This window comes from Carlito syrichta, unplaced genomic scaffold (genome assembly GCF_000164805.1).
Source record: "Carlito syrichta isolate Samal-C Ts95f unplaced genomic scaffold, Tarsius_syrichta-2.0.1 Scaffold301768, whole genome shotgun sequence".
NCBI classification, from domain to species: Eukaryota; Metazoa; Chordata; class Mammalia; order Primates; family Tarsiidae; genus Carlito; species Carlito syrichta.
In genome coordinates, this window is record NW_007245864.1 from 509,750 (window position 1) to 527,314 (window position 17,565).

At 44.3% G+C, this 17,565-nt stretch overlaps 1 protein-coding gene across 1 annotated transcript in view; it reads left to right on the forward strand.

Annotated features, from left to right (window-relative positions):
* RNF213 (ring finger protein 213) overlaps positions 1-17,401 on the forward strand; it is a gene marked incomplete at its 3' end in the record, with an annotated part of 99,569 nt that extends 82,168 nt beyond the window's left edge. The window contains exons 26-39 of the mRNA XM_021710966.1: positions 716-912; positions 1,764-1,919; positions 2,775-6,380; positions 8,047-8,183; positions 8,583-8,678; positions 9,710-9,828; positions 10,851-10,987; positions 11,440-11,584; positions 11,780-11,781; positions 11,929-12,070; positions 12,356-12,494; positions 14,536-14,727; positions 15,590-15,735; positions 17,247-17,401. Of these exons, the coding sequence (XP_021566641.1) occupies positions 716-912; positions 1,764-1,919; positions 2,775-6,380; positions 8,047-8,183; positions 8,583-8,678; positions 9,710-9,828; positions 10,851-10,987; positions 11,440-11,584; positions 11,780-11,781; positions 11,929-12,070; positions 12,356-12,494; positions 14,536-14,727; positions 15,590-15,735; positions 17,247-17,401 (5,369 nt within the window). The remainder of the gene's footprint in view (positions 1-715; positions 913-1,763; positions 1,920-2,774; positions 6,381-8,046; positions 8,184-8,582; positions 8,679-9,709; positions 9,829-10,850; positions 10,988-11,439; positions 11,585-11,779; positions 11,782-11,928; positions 12,071-12,355; positions 12,495-14,535; positions 14,728-15,589; positions 15,736-17,246) is intronic.
* Positions 17,402-17,565: the final 164 nt, after the last annotated feature.

Sequence of the window (17,565 nt, forward strand, 5' to 3'; positions counted from 1 at the left end):
ACCTGCTGGGCTCCAGCGATTCTTCTGCCTCAGCCTTCCAAGTAGCCAGAACTATAGGCACGCACTACCATGCCCAGCTAATTTTTGATTTTGTTATAGAGACAAGGTCTTGCCAAGTTGCCCAGGCTAGTCTCGAACCCGCAGGTTCAGGCAAGCCACTCACCTTGGCCTCCCAAAGTGCTGGGATTATAGGCTGAGCCACCGAGTCCGGCCTACTGTCACTTTTTTTATCATATTTTTTACTGTCACTTTTTTTGTATTTAGATATGTTTAGATACACAAATACTTACCATTGTGTTACAGTTGACTGCAGTATTTAGTACAGTAACCTGTCCAGGTGTGTAGGCTAGAAGCAATAGGCTGTGCCGTCTAATTTAGGTGTACTGTCGGTGCTACCATCTAGGTTTATGTGTGTGCGCTCTGTGATGTGCATACAATGACAAAAGTGCCTACAGATGCATTTCTGAGAGCATATTCCTGTAAAGTAACCCATGACTGTACTTAGATTGCTGTCATTAGTAGCAGGCACATGGTAAGGACAGTGATTAGGTGATAGCTGGGAAATACGAAGGTTCAAAAGTGTATTCTTCAATCTGATGTCATGTTGCATCAGTTTTGAGTTTTACACCAAAAGGACTTCTAATACATCTTTCTGGATTCCCTTACTGTTTTGTTTACAGTACTGGGACCTAATTTCCACATTTTAATGTCACAGGAAAGTCTCTCTATGTGAAGAGATTGCATGACAAACTGAAGATGATGAAGATAAGCAAGAAAAAGGTACCTCTAAAAACGATTCGATTGATCGACCCCCAGGTGGATGAAAGCCACGTCCTGGGCTCCCTTCTGCCTTTCCTGGATGCACAGTACCAGAAAACACCCATGATATTCCACTTGGATGTGACCTCTTCAGTAAGTGCTCTTGCATTAATGGCCACATCAATAAAGACGTAATTCCCACACCCTAGTTTGGCTCCTCCCCATATAAATAATTTCTTCTTTCTATATGTAGACTCCTGCTTTCCTTAACAATGGGGATAAGTTCTGAGAAATGTTTTGTTAGGTGATTTCCTTGTTATGTAAATATCATAGAGTATACTTACACAAACCTAAATGTATAGCCCACTACACACCCAGGTTGTATTGTACAGCCTATTGCTCCTAGGCTTCAAGCCTGTATGGTGTGTTACTGTATTGAATAGTGTCAGCAGTTGTAGCACAGTATAAGTATTTGTGAATCTACACATAGAAATTTTTTACTGTACAGTAAAAAATTGTAATCTTAAGGGCCCACCCTCATATACGTGGTCTATTGTTGACGGAAATGTTATGTTGTTATGCACACGGCTGTATTAATGATCAGTATCGGCTGGGTGTGGTGGCTCAGCCTATAATCCCAGCACTTTGGGAGGCTGAGGTGAGTGGATTGCCTGTGCCTGGAGGTTCGAGACCAGCCTGGGCAACTTGGTGAGACCTTGTCTCTACAATAAATCACAAAAACTAGCTGGGCATGGTGGCGTGTGTCTATAGTTCCAGCTACTTGGAAGGCTGAAGTGGAAGGATTGCCTAAGCCCAGAAGGTCGAGTCTGCAATGGCCATGAGTGTACCACTGCACTCCAGCCTGGGTGACGAGAGTGAGACCCCAACTAAAAAAAAAAAATCAGTATCATTCTATCAAAGAACAAAATAAGAGGATTCTTAGGGATGGGAGAGTCATCATCATCATTTTGTATATTTACACACCCATGTGATTCTGTCTTTAGGTGCAGACTGGAATTTGGGTGTTCCTTTTCAAACTCCTCATTTTACAGTACTTAATGGATGTAAATGGGAAAATGTGGCTTCGGAACCCATGTCATTTATATATCATTGAAATCCTGGAAAGGAATTCGGTACGGCCAAAGAGGTCTTCAACATTGGTCTGTATTGTGGGGTATTTTCATGTGGTATGGGAGGGTCTTTAGTTCTTTCTTACTGGAGTGGGGTAATACATTTTGGTGATTTCACACTTCTACCTTAGTAAAGCAGCTGAGTGTGGTGTTGGTAAAGAAAAGTTCAACTTTAAACTTATTTTTAAATAATGTCTGGAATAAAACTGCTCTTCTGTTAATTAGCAGCATCTTAAATTTGTCTGTTCAATTCAGGCTTCATGCTGTATGTTCAGTGTCAATCCCAGCTGTGACACACAAACACACACACACACACGCTTAACAGAGAAATGTCATTTTGGGAATTTGGGTTAGAAAATAACTTCCTAGCCGGGCTCGGTGACTCAGCCTGTAATCCCGCACCTTGGGAGGCTGAGGTGAGTGGATTGCCTGAGCCTGCGGGTTCGAGACCCGCCTGGGCAACTTGGTGAGACCTCATCTCTACAATAAATCAAAAAATTAGACGGGCGTGATAGCGCGCACCTGTAGTTCCAGCTACTTGGAAGGCAGAGGCGGAAGGATCGCTGGAGCCCAGCAGGTCGAGGCTGTGGTGGCTGGGAGCGGCCACTGCACTCCAGTCTAGGAGACAGAGTGAGACTCTAACTCAAAAAAAAAAAAAAAGAAAAGAACTTCCTGATTAAGAATTTGGCTCTCATTTTCAGCTTCCATAATACCTTAATGTACAAAAGATACCCTGTATAAAAACAAGGGTATACAGAAAGCTACATATATTTAGTTATTTTTTTTTTCATAAAGGTCCATCCAATGTAGACCACATGGAGGGTTAAAACGTAAAAGCTTTTTTTTAAGGAGTTTGATTGTAACCATGTTATGTCTCCTTTCCAGAATGCACGTGTCCCCCAGTTCAGTTTTCTTGATATCTTCCCAAAAGTCACCTGTAGACCTCCCAAAGAAGTTATAGACATGGAACTGACACCCATAAGGAGCTACACAGACCCTGGGATGGATCAGAGAGAGTTCTGCAGTGAAACTTTCCAAAGACCTTACCAGTATTTAAGACGATTTCATCAAAATCAAAACCTAGACATGTTTCAATACCAGAAAGACTCTATTGAAGGTACCCCAGAGGAATGCCTCCAACATTTCCTGATTTACTGTGGGGTAATAAACCCATCCTGGTCAGAGCTTCGGAACTTTGCTCAGTTCCTGAATTACCAGCTCAGAGATTGTGAGGCCTCGCTCTTCTGCAATTCAGATTTTACTGGAGACACACTGAGGGGCTTCAAGAACTTTGTGGTGACCTTCATGATTTTTATGGCAAGAGATTTTGCCACTCCAACACTTCACACCTCTGACCAAAGCCCAGGCAAGCACATGGTCACCATGGATGGGGTTAAGGAAGAAGATTTAGCCCCTTTTTCTCTGCGAAAGAGATGGGAGTCAGAGCCCCACCCATATGTTTTCTTTAATAATGACCATACGTCCATGACGTTCATAGGCTTCCATCTACAGCCCAACAAGAATGGCAGTGTTGACGCCATCAATCACTTGAATGGGAGGGTAATCAAGAAAGACGTCATGACCATGGACCTGTATAAGGGGCTATCGCTTCAGAGGGTGCCCTTCAATATTGACTTTGATAACCTGCCCAGACATGAGAAACTTGAAAGGCTCTGCCTAGCCTTAGGGATTCAGTGGCCCATTGACCCTGATGAAACATATGAGCTCACAACAGACAATATGCTTAAGATCCTTGCCATTGAAATGCGCTTCCGGTGTGGGATCCCAGTTATCATCATGGGAGAAACTGGCTGTGGGAAAACCAGGCTTATTAAATTCCTTAGCGACCTGCGTCGTGGGGGTGTTGATGCTGACACTATAAAGCTGGTCAAGGTACATGGAGGAACGACTGCAGATATGATATACACCAAAGTCACAAAGGCTGAAAAACTTGCCTTCTTTAATAAGGACCAACATGGGTTGGACACCATCTTGTTCTTTGATGAAGCCAACACAACAGAAGCCATAAGCTGTATCAAAGAAGTCCTGTGTGACTGTACGGTGGATGGCCAGCCCCTGGCTAAGAACTCTGGCTTGCATATCATAGCAGCCTGCAACCCTTACAGGAAGCACACTGAGGAGATGATCTGCCGTTTGGAGGCAGCCGGTTTGGGTTATAGGGTCAGTGCAGAGGAGACGGCCGACAGGCTGGGCTCCATTCCTCTGAGGCAGCTAGTGTACCGAGTCCATGCTCTGCCCCCGAGCCTGATTCCTCTGGTGTGGGACTTTGGACAACTGAATGACATTGCTGAAAAGCTCTACATACAGCAGATTGTCCAGAGACTAGTTGACTCCATCTGCCTAGATCAAAATGAGACTCATGTGATCACAGAAGTGCTTTCTGCCTCTCAGGGTTTCATGAGGAAAAGAGAAAACGAATGCAGTTTTGTCAGCCTCAGGGATGTGGAGCGCTGTGTGAAAGTGTTCACATGGTTTTACAATCACAGCGAGATGCTCTTATTACAGCTACAGTCCTTTCTCTGTGAGTCCAGCATCAGCAAAAGTCACTTTGAGAGAGATCCTGTCCTCTGGTCCCTGGTGCTGGCCATTGGGGTGTGTTATCATGCCTCTTTAGAAAAGAAAGACTCCTATCGGAAAGCCATTTCCAGGTTCTTTCCAAAACCATATAATGATAGCAAGGTTATTCTGGATGAAATAACTCAAACACAGGATCTTTTTCTGAATGGTGTGCCTCTGAGGAAAACCATTGCCAGGAACTTGGCTTTGAAGGAGAATGTCTTCATGATGGTTATCTGCATTGAGCTTAAGATTCCCCTCTTCCTGGTGGGGAAACCTGGCAGCTCCAAATCTCTTGCCAAGACCATTGTGGCAGAAGCCATGCAAGGCCAGGCTGCCCACTCAGATCTCTTCCGGAGCCTGAAGCAGGTCCATCTGGTGTCGTTCCAGTGCAGCCCACATTCCACCCCCCAAGGCATCATAGGCACTTTTAAGCAGTGTGCCCGCTTTCAGCAGGGGAAGGACCTGCAGCAGTATGTCTCGGTGGTGGTGTTAGATGAGGTTGGACTGGCAGAAGACTCACCCAAAATGCCTCTGAAGGCTCTGCACCCACTGCTGGAAGATGGGTGCATTGAAGATGATCCCGCCCCGCACAAAAAAGTTGGCTTCGTGGGCATTTCCAACTGGGCCCTCGATCCTGCCAAGATGAACCGGGGCATTTTTGTGTCACGTGGCAGTCCCAACAAGAAAGAGCTCATAGAGAGTGCCAAGGGGATCTGCTCTTCAGACAGCCTCGTTCAAGACAGAATCCAAGGGTACTTTGGTTCCTTTGCCAGAGCCTATGAAACGGTATGTAAGAGCCAAGACAAGGAATTCTTTGGGCTTCGTGACTACTACAGCCTCATCAAAATGGTCTTTGCCACAGCAAAAGCTTCTAACAAAAAGCCTTCCCCACAAGATATTGCACAGGCTGTCCTTCGGAACTTCAGCGGCAAAGATGACATCCATGCTTTGGACATTTTTACAGCCAGTTTGCCTGAGGCAAAGTGCTCGGAAGAAGTGAGCACCATGCAGCTGATCAAGCAGAACATTTTCGGGACTCTTCAGGATTCAGATGGAGAGCTGGAAGAAGCAGAGTCCCGCTATTTACTTGTGCTGACCAAAAACTATGTGGCCCTGCAGATCCTGCAGCAGACGTTCTTCAGTGAGGAACAGCAGCCGGAGGTTATTTTTGGTTCCGGTTTTCCCAGGGATCAAGAGTACACCCAGATCTGCAGAAATATCAACCGAGTGAAGATCTGCATGGAGACAGGCAAGATGGTACTGCTGCTCAACCTGCAGAACCTCTATGAGAGCCTCTATGACGCGCTCAACCAGTACTACGTTTACCTGGGGGGTCAGAAGTATGTGGACCTCGGTCTGGGGACCCATCGTGTCAAATGTCGGGTTCACCCGGACTTCCGCCTGATAGTCATTGAAGAGAAAGATGTCGTGTACAGACACTTTCCCATCCCCCTCATCAACCGGCTGGAGAAGCACTATCTGGATATCCACACTGTGCTGGAGAAGTGGCAAAAGAGCATCGTGGACGCGCTTAAGCTGTGGGTGGGGAAATTCATCGATATGAAGTTAGAACACTTGCTAGGCAAACACAATTACAGCCCCGCTGACGCCTTCATTGGCTACCACTCTGATGCCTGTGCCTCCGTGGTGTTGCAGGTCCTAGAGAGACAAGGCCCTAGGGACTTGACTGAGGAACTTTACCAGAAGGTGTCTGAAGAGGCTAAGTTGGTCCTACTGAATTGCGCCACGCCCGATGCCGTCATCCGGCTGAGTGCCTCTTCCCTGGGCATGTTTGTGGCACAGTCCCTGTCGCGGGAATACTATTACAAGCAGCAGCACAATTCCTTTGCAGATTTCCTTCAGGCTCACCTGCAGGTGGCTGACCTGGAACACCATGTCATCTTCACAGAGGTGATTTTCTTTCTACTGTTGTACCCTATCCTCTTTCACCTCTTTCCTTTGTGTCAAAAGTCAACATGGTTTTCCATTGTGTGGGTAGCGATCTTAAATGGCTGTGTTGAGACTGTTGGTTCTCCATGTTAAGTGTGAGGAGAACAAGTATTTATGTAGGTTCAGTTAACCAGTCTTTGGCCACCTATTTCTATGCAGTGCTCGGTGCTGAAAGTAGCACTTTAGCCAGGCTCGGTGGCTCAGCCTGTAATCCCGCACCTTTGGGAGGCTGAGGTGAGTGGATTGCCTGAGCCCATGGGTTCGAGACCCGCCTAGGCAGAGGGCTTTCTGTGAGCAGATGTGTTTAGTTGTAAAACAGCACCATCTGTACAGGAGACCTCGGGGACTGCGGACAGCTTGGAGTTCCAGGCTGTGAGTGTTGAGGCATGGGGCTGGGGTGCGGTTGGAGACAATTTTCAGAGGGCCTGGCGGCACTGTGGAGCTCCATCTTTGCTTAACAGAGGGGGCGATGGAGGAATGTGTGTTCAGACGGGTCTCACTGCCTGGGCAATAAGAAGAATCTGACTGTTGTGGAACAGAAAAGCCAGGAGGGAAGCTGTTGGAACAGTACAAAGGAGAGGAGCAGATGGAACTGGGAAAGAGTTAGGATGCAGATTGGCAGGGCTAATTACACTCCACAGCAGGGCTAAGCCTGGAGGAGTCTAGGGACGACTCCCTGGACTCCTCCTTAGATGACTGGAGGTTTGCTTAATCATGACAGATAATCCAGGAACAAGTCACAGGTTTTGGCCGAGGGTGGGAGATGGTAAAGTCCATTTGCGACACCTTTTGATGTCTGTCGTGCAGCTGGAGGTAGGAATCTGAAGCTCAGTGGTAAGGCCAGACCCGGAGATGGGGCTTCGAGAACCATCAGTAGGCCTTACGGAATGTTTTGCTTTGCACTATGGTGTGTCATCCATAGTAAAGGAGAATTGCTAACACTGGGGAAAGGGAGTGACACTGACTACTATGCATCTTAAAGCCTGAAGCCAAATTACAAGAAGAAATGGCAGCCAGGCATGGGGGCTTATGCTTGTAATCCCAGCACTTTGGGAGGCAGAGGCAAGAGAATTGCCTGAGCTCAGGGGTTTGAGAACAGCCTGGGCAACTTGGCAAGACCTCATCTCTACAATAAATAAAACAATTAGCTAGGTGTGATGGCACACACCTGTAGTTCCAGCTACCTGGAAGGCTAAGGTGGAAGGATCTCCTGAGCCCAGCAGGTTGAGGCTGTGGTAGCTGAGAGCATGCCACCGCACTCCATCCTGGGCAACAGAGTGAGACTCTGACTAAGAAATGGCATTTGGGCTGAGCTTTAAAGGAACATGAGAATCTCAAGCAGGGACCAAAGTGGGATGAGACATTGGCATCTAGGAGATTAAGGCATCTCTGGGGCAGGGTGAAGTCTTGATACCTTTTGATCTTGTAGATTCTCTGCCTCAGCACTGCCTTGGGTTTTGCAAACTCCCTTGGGTTTGGATTATTTTCTGTCTATATACCAATTGCACAATGCTGAGCTCATAAAAGATATCAACGGATTATCCTCGTGTTTCTGGCATCTAAGCCTAGCAGACATGCAACCTTTACTTGAATTCTGGCAAATAATTTGCATTTCCTAACTTTGTAGATCACCACTTTCTCCAGACTGCTAACAAGTCACGACTGTGAGATTTTAGAATCAGAGGTCACAGGCAGGGCATCAAGACCCACAATCCTGTGGCTGCAACAGTTTGACACTGAGTACTCATTCCTGAAAGAAGTTCGGTGAGGTTCTCTGTCTTCTTCCCCTTCTACCCCAGTCCTGACCGTGGTGCTTTTCATTTGTATGGCTGTAGTGCCAGTACTGGTTAATGAACACTGAGGACACGTGACTGTGAGGACTGTAGGTGAAGTCTCCAAGTGTTCCTCTCACTTCTGTTATGTTCTGCAGTGCAGTACCTGTCATAATGTCCTTCTCTGAAACCATGTCCTCATCTCTCATTAGAAAGCATGTATTGGGTTTTTTTTTCCCTGTCCACTGGATTGTCTGTTCACCTTATAGAAGAAAATCTCAACTGAATAGTGTTTTCTATGTAGCCTTTAAATTTCTCATCACTTTGGAGCATTCTGTTATTCACTTTTTAGGACAGAGAACTCACTTGAATAATTTCCTTTTTCTTTCAGAAATTGCTTAACTAAAACAGCCAGATGTAAAATCCTCATCATTCAGACCGATTTTGAAGATGGCATTCACAGTGCTCAGCTCATTGCCTCAGCTAAGTATGTTTTTAGTATTTTCTCAGAAGCGACATAGGAAACCCAAAACTTATTCAGGCACTCCTAAAGCATTTCTTCCCTGAAAACAGTATAGTACTATAATAAATATAGAAGTAAAAATTAAAAAAATTATTTCTTCTCATTCTCCCAAACATGAACTACAGAAATTGAAGAAGAGACAAAAAAAAAAAACTAATACCAATATAAAATGCAAGCGTAAATAACAGACTATTAAAAAAGATATAAAAGGACATCCTTGAATCATATGTTTGCAGACGTGTTTTGATAATTATTAATTTTAAATTATAATTTGAACTTATTGCAATTTCAAGGGCAATAAGAGTGTATAGATGCTTTCAAATTTATTGGACATTTGAATAGTGTTTGTAGGGGAAATTGATACTATTAGAATTAACTATGTTCCCTTTTTACTTAATGTTAAAGAAAAAGTGATTTCTGGGCCTTTTAAAAGCATTGGATGCCATATTTCATTTCATGGCTGAGTTAGATCCCAGCAGGACACTGGCTTTGACTGTTGGTCATCTGAGAGGAATTACACTGTGCCCAAAACTCTTTCTTAAAATGACATGGTGCCTCACTCCTGTAATCCCAGAGACTAGGGAAGATGAGGTACAAGGATCGCTTGAGGCCAGGCATTCAAGACCAGTCTGGGCAATCAACCATCTCTAAAAGAAAAAATAAAGACAGAAAGAAATGAAAGTTCAGCTAGCCTCACCTTTAGTTGCATCAGGACAAGCCCACCGAGGAGTACAAGATAGGGTTTCTGGTCAATAAAGGAATGCCACTTCAAAGCAGAGAGACACAGGGAGAGGGGAAGGGGGAAGCCTACTAAGAGGACTTCTCATCCTCTCGTAAAAGAATAAATCACAGTCACACGGGAGTGTGAAATTTATGTAAAACAATCAGAATGAGAGACTGTGAGACTGAACCACAGCTCCAATGGCACCCTTCAGCAACTGCACAACTTTGATTTATTTGCTCGTTTCATTTTGATTTCTATGTTTTTAAAATAGATATTCTGTTATAAATGAAATCAATAAGATACAAGGAAATGAGGACTCCATTTTAGTCTACTTCATCACAAAACTGTCCCGGATGGGAAGTGGAACATCATATGTGGGATTCCATGGAGGTAGGACCAAAATATTAGTGAATGTATTTACTTAAATAATGTTTTCAGTTTTATTTAAATAATGTTTGAGTCCTGTGTTATACAAGTCTGAAATTAGAATACTAATGTTAATCTCAACAATGTTTTTTTCAGATACAATCAGACTTCTTACCACTGATTACTATTAAAATCACTAATCTTGAGACTTGATGCTGCAATGCATAGCATTTCCTTTATTTACTTGTAGGCAAACAACACTTGATTAGTCCCTCTGGCTTTTACCTCTTATTATATAGATGTTACAGAGAAGAGATTCCTGACACTCTCATGAATGTACTGAGACTTTATACCTGTTTTGGGAGGGTGCTGTTTTCAAATCTTTTTTTTCTGAGGAATGGTCACCAACTATTTGTTATATAGGAAAATTGATATTCTAGAAATAGGAAGTTTACTCTAATAACTGCATAGATAATAGAAGGCAGACCTTGCCAGAATCTCATGCCCTTGACTAATCATGACACAGCAAATATAACACATATAAAAGAATCACAGACGTATCGCTCACAAGTCTGTTATTTTAGGACCTAAAACTGATTTTTTTTTTTGAGTTGGAGTCTCCCTCTGTTGCCCAGGCTGGAGTGCAGTGGCATGCTCACGGCCACGTCGACCTGCTGGGCTCTGGCGATCCTTCCGCCTGAGTCTTCCAAGTAGCTGGAACTACAGTCGCACACTAGCATGCCCAGCTAATTTTTTATTTATTGTGGAGACAGGGTCTTGCCAAGGTGTACAGCCTGGTCTCAAACCCCTGGGTTCAGGCAGTCCACTCGCCTTGGCTGATTTTATGTTAAAGTTGTTGATATATATATAATAGGTCAGGTGGTTTCTCTACAAGTACATTCAAGGGTTTAGGCCTTAGAATACCAGGCATTTATTTAGCAGCAATGTAATTAAAAATCAGAATGTGTAGTGTACTCCTGCTTACAACTCAGAAGAAGAAACCAGAAAAGTCATGAAAAGATTCTGGGTGGCTTTATTCTTCACAGGGCTATGGCAGTCTGTGCACATTGACGACCTCCGGACATCCACAGTCATGGTCTCGGATGTTACTAAACTTCAGAGTGTCACCATCAGCCAGCTGTTCAAGCCAGAAGACAAGCCTGAGCATGAGTCACGAGGTGGAGTCTCAGGGGACACAGGTGGTGGAAGTGTAGACAGTAGGTGTGAAGTGCTGAAGCACTTGGTGCCGGACGGTATGTCTGCCATGCTTTTGTAACCTCAGCAGGAGCTTGGGGACACATTTGTGGGACTAGTGACTCATAGAGCACCACAGCCAAGCACAAGGTAGCATTTCCACCTGCAGAAGTGGATCTTTGTGAGTGGGTAGGACCATAGCAGGAACACCTACAGAACATGTGAGCTTGCTGCCCTGCTTCCTGTATCACCCTCAGAGTAAGCTGAAAGGAAGGGGTGGCCATAGAGTGGGTGATCTTTGTGACAGCATCCTCTTCTCTGGGGACCCACCACTGGAGCTGGGGGCAGAGGAAGCCTGGACAGTTGGAGCCTAAGCACTAGCACTTCCCATTCCACCTTCCGAGTGGTAATGTGATCATGTTTGCTTTGATTGCAGTGGAGATAGGACATGGGACAGAAGACAACTGTGAGGAAGCGATGGAAACAGAGTCTAGCAGATCAGAAAAGATGGCAGAGATGGACATGGAAACAGAAAGTTCTGAGAAGACAGAAAACAACACTTCTGCACTGAGGGGCAATGATGTAAGTTCTAGTTCTTTGGACCTCCCCATATGCTGCTGGGTGACACATCTGAGCTGCATGTTTATACTTTTCTACTAGGATAGGAGTCGATGCAACTGTACAGGGGTTAGGCTAATATCTCTCTTCCCCCACATAAGTGACTATCTTAAAGTTGGCTGTCAGAGAGTGGGTTGAAGGTATATGCACCAGCAGATGGCAGGTGTGGTGTCTAATCTTTGTCCACAAAGGCTGCCCTCTGTGCTTCCTGCATGTTGCATTGAGATCATCAGCTCATGTGGGGAGTTTGGCTTTTACCCACCATGTAAATGGCAGCAATAGAAGATTTGACTGGCTCCTCCATAACTGTAGGTCCTGGACACCACCAGACTGCTGAGAAGCTGTGTGCAAAGCGCTGTGGGCATGCTCAGAGACCAGAATGAGAGCTGCAAGCGTAGCATGAGGAGAGTCACAGTTCTTCTCAGCCTCTTAAATGATGATGATGAATGCAGCGGTATGAATCCCACCTCCCTTCTTGCTCCTGTCTTAGTGCAGGTTCTTCCCTGGGGGTGTGAATCATTACACTGAATGCTGAGGGAATGCCCTTTCAGGTTTTTCCTGCAGCTCAGCAGAAGCAGCTGACGTAGCAGGAATCTTAAGAGCATCTCTCGATTTTGCTCTAGAATTGGCCTGGCCAAAGGACTTCCCTTACTGGAGGAGTAGGTTGAAAGCACTGCAGCACCTAAAACTCAGTGCCCATGGACATGCTGAATGTGGGTCTCTTCTGCCTTTTTTACAGCCTCTTTCTTGTGGGTATCCAAGATGCGCCTTTATATTCTTTTAAAGAAGCAAGAAGAGAACCAGTTCAATAGTCTGAAGGAGTGGGTAGTCAGGGAAGCTTCGAATCAGGATGCTCTCCAGGAGGCAGGCACATTCAGGTACTGGTGACTAAAGGAAACATGCGTGGTGTCAGTATGGCAGCAGTGATGGGAGTTGCATGCAGAAATCTTCTCCAGCCACGGAAGGAAAGGAGGCCAAGATGCTTCTTTCTAAACCTCTGAGCAATTCAGAGCTATATATTTTTCCCCAAAGAACACAAAATGAATCTGGTTATATGGGGGTTTGTTGGACTCTTTTCTCTATTTTTGTGCATGTTTAAAATTTTTCATATAAAAACTTTTTTAAAAAAGCACATCTGTTCTAATAAATATTCTGTAGAATATTTATTAGCATGTTATAAACCATAGAGAGAAATGCTATTTTTAATAACTTAAGGGAACAAAAATTATTTTCCCAGTCATACTACTTGATGTGATAATTACAGAAATAGAACCCAGGAGTATCATTTATTGCACACGGTTCTTTTTCTGTAAAACTTAGAGCTTTGCTCAGGACTCACCCCTTCACTCTAACCTCCTGTGACTATGATTTGACTCACTTTAGGCATAATGCCTTGTGTGGTCAGCCAGAGGGGAATATGGGAAAGAACCAGACGGAGGGAACTGGAAAGGGTGAGCTTATTGATGCTTATTCGTCATAGTAGGAACTTTTCTGATTTCTATTTTTTTCTCTCTAGTTATCCTTCATTTTTTTCCTAGTTAAACCTTCTGAAGGAATTTTAGACGGTCAGATGTGGACCTAGTAGAAATATTTTAACTTCCCTTGGGTACTCCTTATGGATTTTATTAATGCTTTTTAAAATCCTTAATTCCTTTCTCCCCTTTTGCCACCTCTGGGTCACTGAACTTCCTTGGCTTGCCAGATGTTCAGAACTACAGACCTCCTTCTTCCCTGCTGAGCTGTTCCTGCAGCACTGAGACCTGGCTTATCTCATTCAGTGATTGCCAGCAAGGTCTGCACAGCTGACTCTGGTGAACAGAACCATAGCCATTCAGTCCACCTGTTGTGGGGCCAGTGGTGCTTCCAGAGCCTGCTGGTCGGCTGTTACAAGACTTGGTGACCAGCTCACTTCACGTGAACATTGTGTTTTTAGACTTGTTATTTGCTCTCAGGGTTAAACAACTCTTTGGGTCTTTCCTTCCCATTCCTCACCTCTGTACCCCTCTCCAGATACAGTGGGATGACGCTCAGCAGCTTTCCCATCCCTCCCTGTGGTCAGCTTTTACCATTCTCCCTTTTTCTAGTTTGGTGTTTTTCCTTAAATCAAGTGATCTTGATCAGTGGCATGCTTTTTTTTCTCATTAGATATTTTTAAATTCTTGCCAGGTTCCTGTGTATTGTATACTTTTTTAAAAATGGTTTTTTTAATATTCTTTTCAAATAGAGCCTTTGTTTTTTTTCCCAGCACTAATCACCTAGTAATTCTTATCCTTGACCACAAGAATTTTGAAACGAATTCTAAAGTTTTATATGATTATATGTGTATATATAACAAAATGTAATGTAGTTAATTACCTATCTATAAAATACCCAGATCTAGTATACAAAATCATCAGCAACAACAAAAACTTAAGTTCTAGGCAAACATGTGCTCTCCTATTTAACTTGATCTAGGATGAATTTATTTTGATGTCTTCATCTTTATTGTTTTTTTTATTTTAAAGATATGGAGTATCTTCATCTTTATTATATTCTATCCACAACTAATGTTTTTTTCCAAATGAATTGGTCACTATTTTCTCTATAGAACCTAGATGACTTGTTCTGGAAAATAATTAGCTGAAAAAATAAAACAAATATTATTTCACCTTTTCAGTGACCTCCTTACAGTTTATTAGATGTAAATTTAAATTCCATTCCAATTCTGCCTCTAACCTTGCACATTTTCATTTGTGAGTCTCTTTTCTAGTACTTAAAAATGATGTAAATTTCCATGTATTGCCATAGCTATAGTTTGGTAATTGGTAGACTAGATGTTTTGTTAATGCTCAAGAAGGAACAAAATGTTAAAAGATGGCAGACACTCCCACAATGCTTCCTCTGAATGGACATGGGCCCCGTCTCTCTCCTATGCTGCAGGCACACCCTCTGGAAGCGGGTGCAAGGTGCTGTCACCCCTCTTCTGGCAAGCATGATATCTTTCATTGACAGAGATGGCAACCTCGAGCTACTGACCAGGCCAGATTCTCCACCCTGGGCAAGAGACCTTTGGATGTTTATTTTCAGTGATACTAAGCTTCTGAACATTCCTCTTGTGATGAATAATGCAAGGTGAATAAAATGCTTTCTTATGAGAAGGGAAAAAAATTCATAACATAGCAACACTTTGAATATGCGCTCCCTAGCATTTGATGAAGTACAGCTGTTGTCTTTAGAATAACACTGATATGGGCTCTTTCTGCAGCCTAGAGGATGATGACATTATGGTAACAAAAGGAAGTTTACTGAAATTCTGAGAAATCTTTGTTTCATCTCTACTCTCCTCATTTTCCTGCTTTCAGAATGCCTGTTGCAGTTAAAATAGCCAGACTCAACTCTGTGTATAGCAGAGAAATTGCACTCAGGAGAGCCGCTGGATCTGTGTTCCCTTTTCTGTCTCTCATTCCACGGTCAGGGCTGCACAGCCTCCCTAGGCCTGATACTGTGGAACTAAGCTCCACAGGCCTCCCATAAACTTCCACTTTGGATTTCAGGGGCTCCAGTTCTGGGATGTAGGTTAAGAAAGAATGTATAAATAAATGGAACTCTTGAGTTGCCAATGGAAACACTTATTTAGAAGACAAGGTGCTGCTGGTGTTCATAAAAGAAAGAATTGCTCTCAGAAGATGTGCTCTGTATTAAGAGGTATCAGAGAAGGACAGGTTCAGGCCCCAGAAGACTTGGTGCTCTCAAAGATTTGGGGCAACTTACTTGACCCCTGCCAACCTTGGTTTGTTTTTGACTGCATGAGGTAGTCACCTAGTTCCTTCATAACAGAAACCTTGAGCTGTAAAAAGACCAGCAGCTGTCTTTGTAGCCTTTCAGCACCCTGTTTGTGAGGCCTGAAAGGAACTGGCACCAGGGCCAGATCCTCTCTTGTGTTTTGAGCAACATGTCACAAACCACATTCTTACCCTCATTTGCTTTGTTGCAGACCTAAAAGTGAGATGTCCTACATTATGGTGCAGAACTACATGGCCCTGTCAGAGAATGCTTCCAATGATGTCCCATTCAGCTGGAGAATCAAGGACTACCTGGAAGAGCTTTGGGTCCAGGCTCAGTACATCACAGACGCTGAAGGTGAGGCCATCTCTCAAAACATGTCAGATTCAGCACAGGTGCATCAGCTTTCACTGAGAATGCCTGGCAGTAAACAAGCAGACACATGGGTGGCCTGCTATCACAAGATTAATTTTGGAGTTTGTAGTTTTAACACTTTGTGGAATAGCCTCAAATGTATGTCATTCCTTCACTTTAAAGTTTCTTCTGAGGCCGGGCTTGGTGGCTCAGCCTGTAATCCGTGCTTTGGGAGGCCGAGGTGAGTGAATTGCCTGAGCCCGTGGGTTCGAGACCCGCCTGGGCAGGCGAGACCTCATCTCTACAATAAATCAAAAAATTAGCCGGGTGTGTAGCGCGCGCCTGTAGTTCCAGCTACTTGGAAGGCTGAGGCGGAAGGATCGCCGGAGCCCAGCAGGTCGAGGCTGCAGTGGCTGGGAGTAGCCACTGCACTCCAGTCTGGGCAATGGAGTGAGACTCCAACTCAAAAACAACAACAACAACAAAGTTTCTTCTGGGTAAGAGAAAGTTGCCAACAGGTATCAGAAGCCTTTGATCCTTGGCAAAAGGAGCCTATGAGGCAATGCCGTGATGCCATGATGACCAGGGATATGGCGAACTGGGACATGTTCTGGCAGGATGAGGACTGTTACCGCTACAAGTTGATCATTCACATTCTGAGGCTTTTGTAAGCCAGGGCACCAGACTCAGGAGATGCCCCCAGTTAAGCCTCTCTCGGGAAACACCAGAACCTAGAGTACCCCCCACTCTCTCACTACTGCACTGCCAGCACCTCCTGAGTCACACTCCAGGCATGGCCCTGGGCTCTGTTGCCAGATGCCAAGGAGTTTAGCCATAGTCCAGATCAATCAAAGATAACACAACATTTTTGGGAACGTCATCTTTCATACATGAAATAATCTTTTCAACATTTACTTATATTGGTCAAAACACTCAAGGTGAACTTATTTTTCTAGGACAGCATTCTGCCATTTTTTTCTGAACAAACGGGAAGCAGTCTCTCTCCTGATGAGAGGTGTTGCCTTTCTTCAGGGCAATACCCTAACTGACCCTGCTTTTCTATGATAGCATGCGGTTTGAGGGCAGGCACCCTGTCCACTAGAAGCCTGTCCTTTCTGCTTTGAGTAGTCTGTGACCCCAGCCCCTTAAGAGCAGTGACTCACGGCTAATTTACTTGGACCCTGGAGTTCTTGAAATATGTTATGATGTATAAATGTGCAATATAAACCTCCATCTATCTCAGATCATTTTTTTCCTTTTGGGGCTAGCTTGGCTGTTTGTGACCTAAATTTAACATTGATTCTGCCTTTCTTTATTTTATTCCACTGAAAAAATACCTTAAGTGTCAAGACAGTGACTATTTCCTTTGTCCGTGGACTCCAGTCCACAGACCCACACTCACTGTTACTATTCACTGCACACCTGCTCCTTCACTGTGAAGCTCTTTTGGATATAAGGGAACAGTCATGATGGAGAGTCTCACTTCAGGCCATTCTTTGGTTTCCTCTCTACAGAACTGTCAAAGAAGTTAGTAGAAATCTTTCAGCAGACTCCTCTGGGCAAGTTTCTTGCCCATTTCAGTGGAGAGCAGCAGCAAGAACTTCTTCAGTGCTACATGAAGGACTTTCTTCTCTTGACCATGAGTGTGTCCACTGGGGAAGAACTAAAGGTAGATACTGACAAAGGGCCAAGCATAAAACTTATATAACGTGGACCAGATGCACACACAGGGACGTTTCCTCAGCTGTCTGGAGCTGGTGCTGTTATGTTTGGGAACAGAACGTGGCGTATGAAGGGTGCTGGTAGGGGAAAGTGCTGCTCAGTCTTCTCACA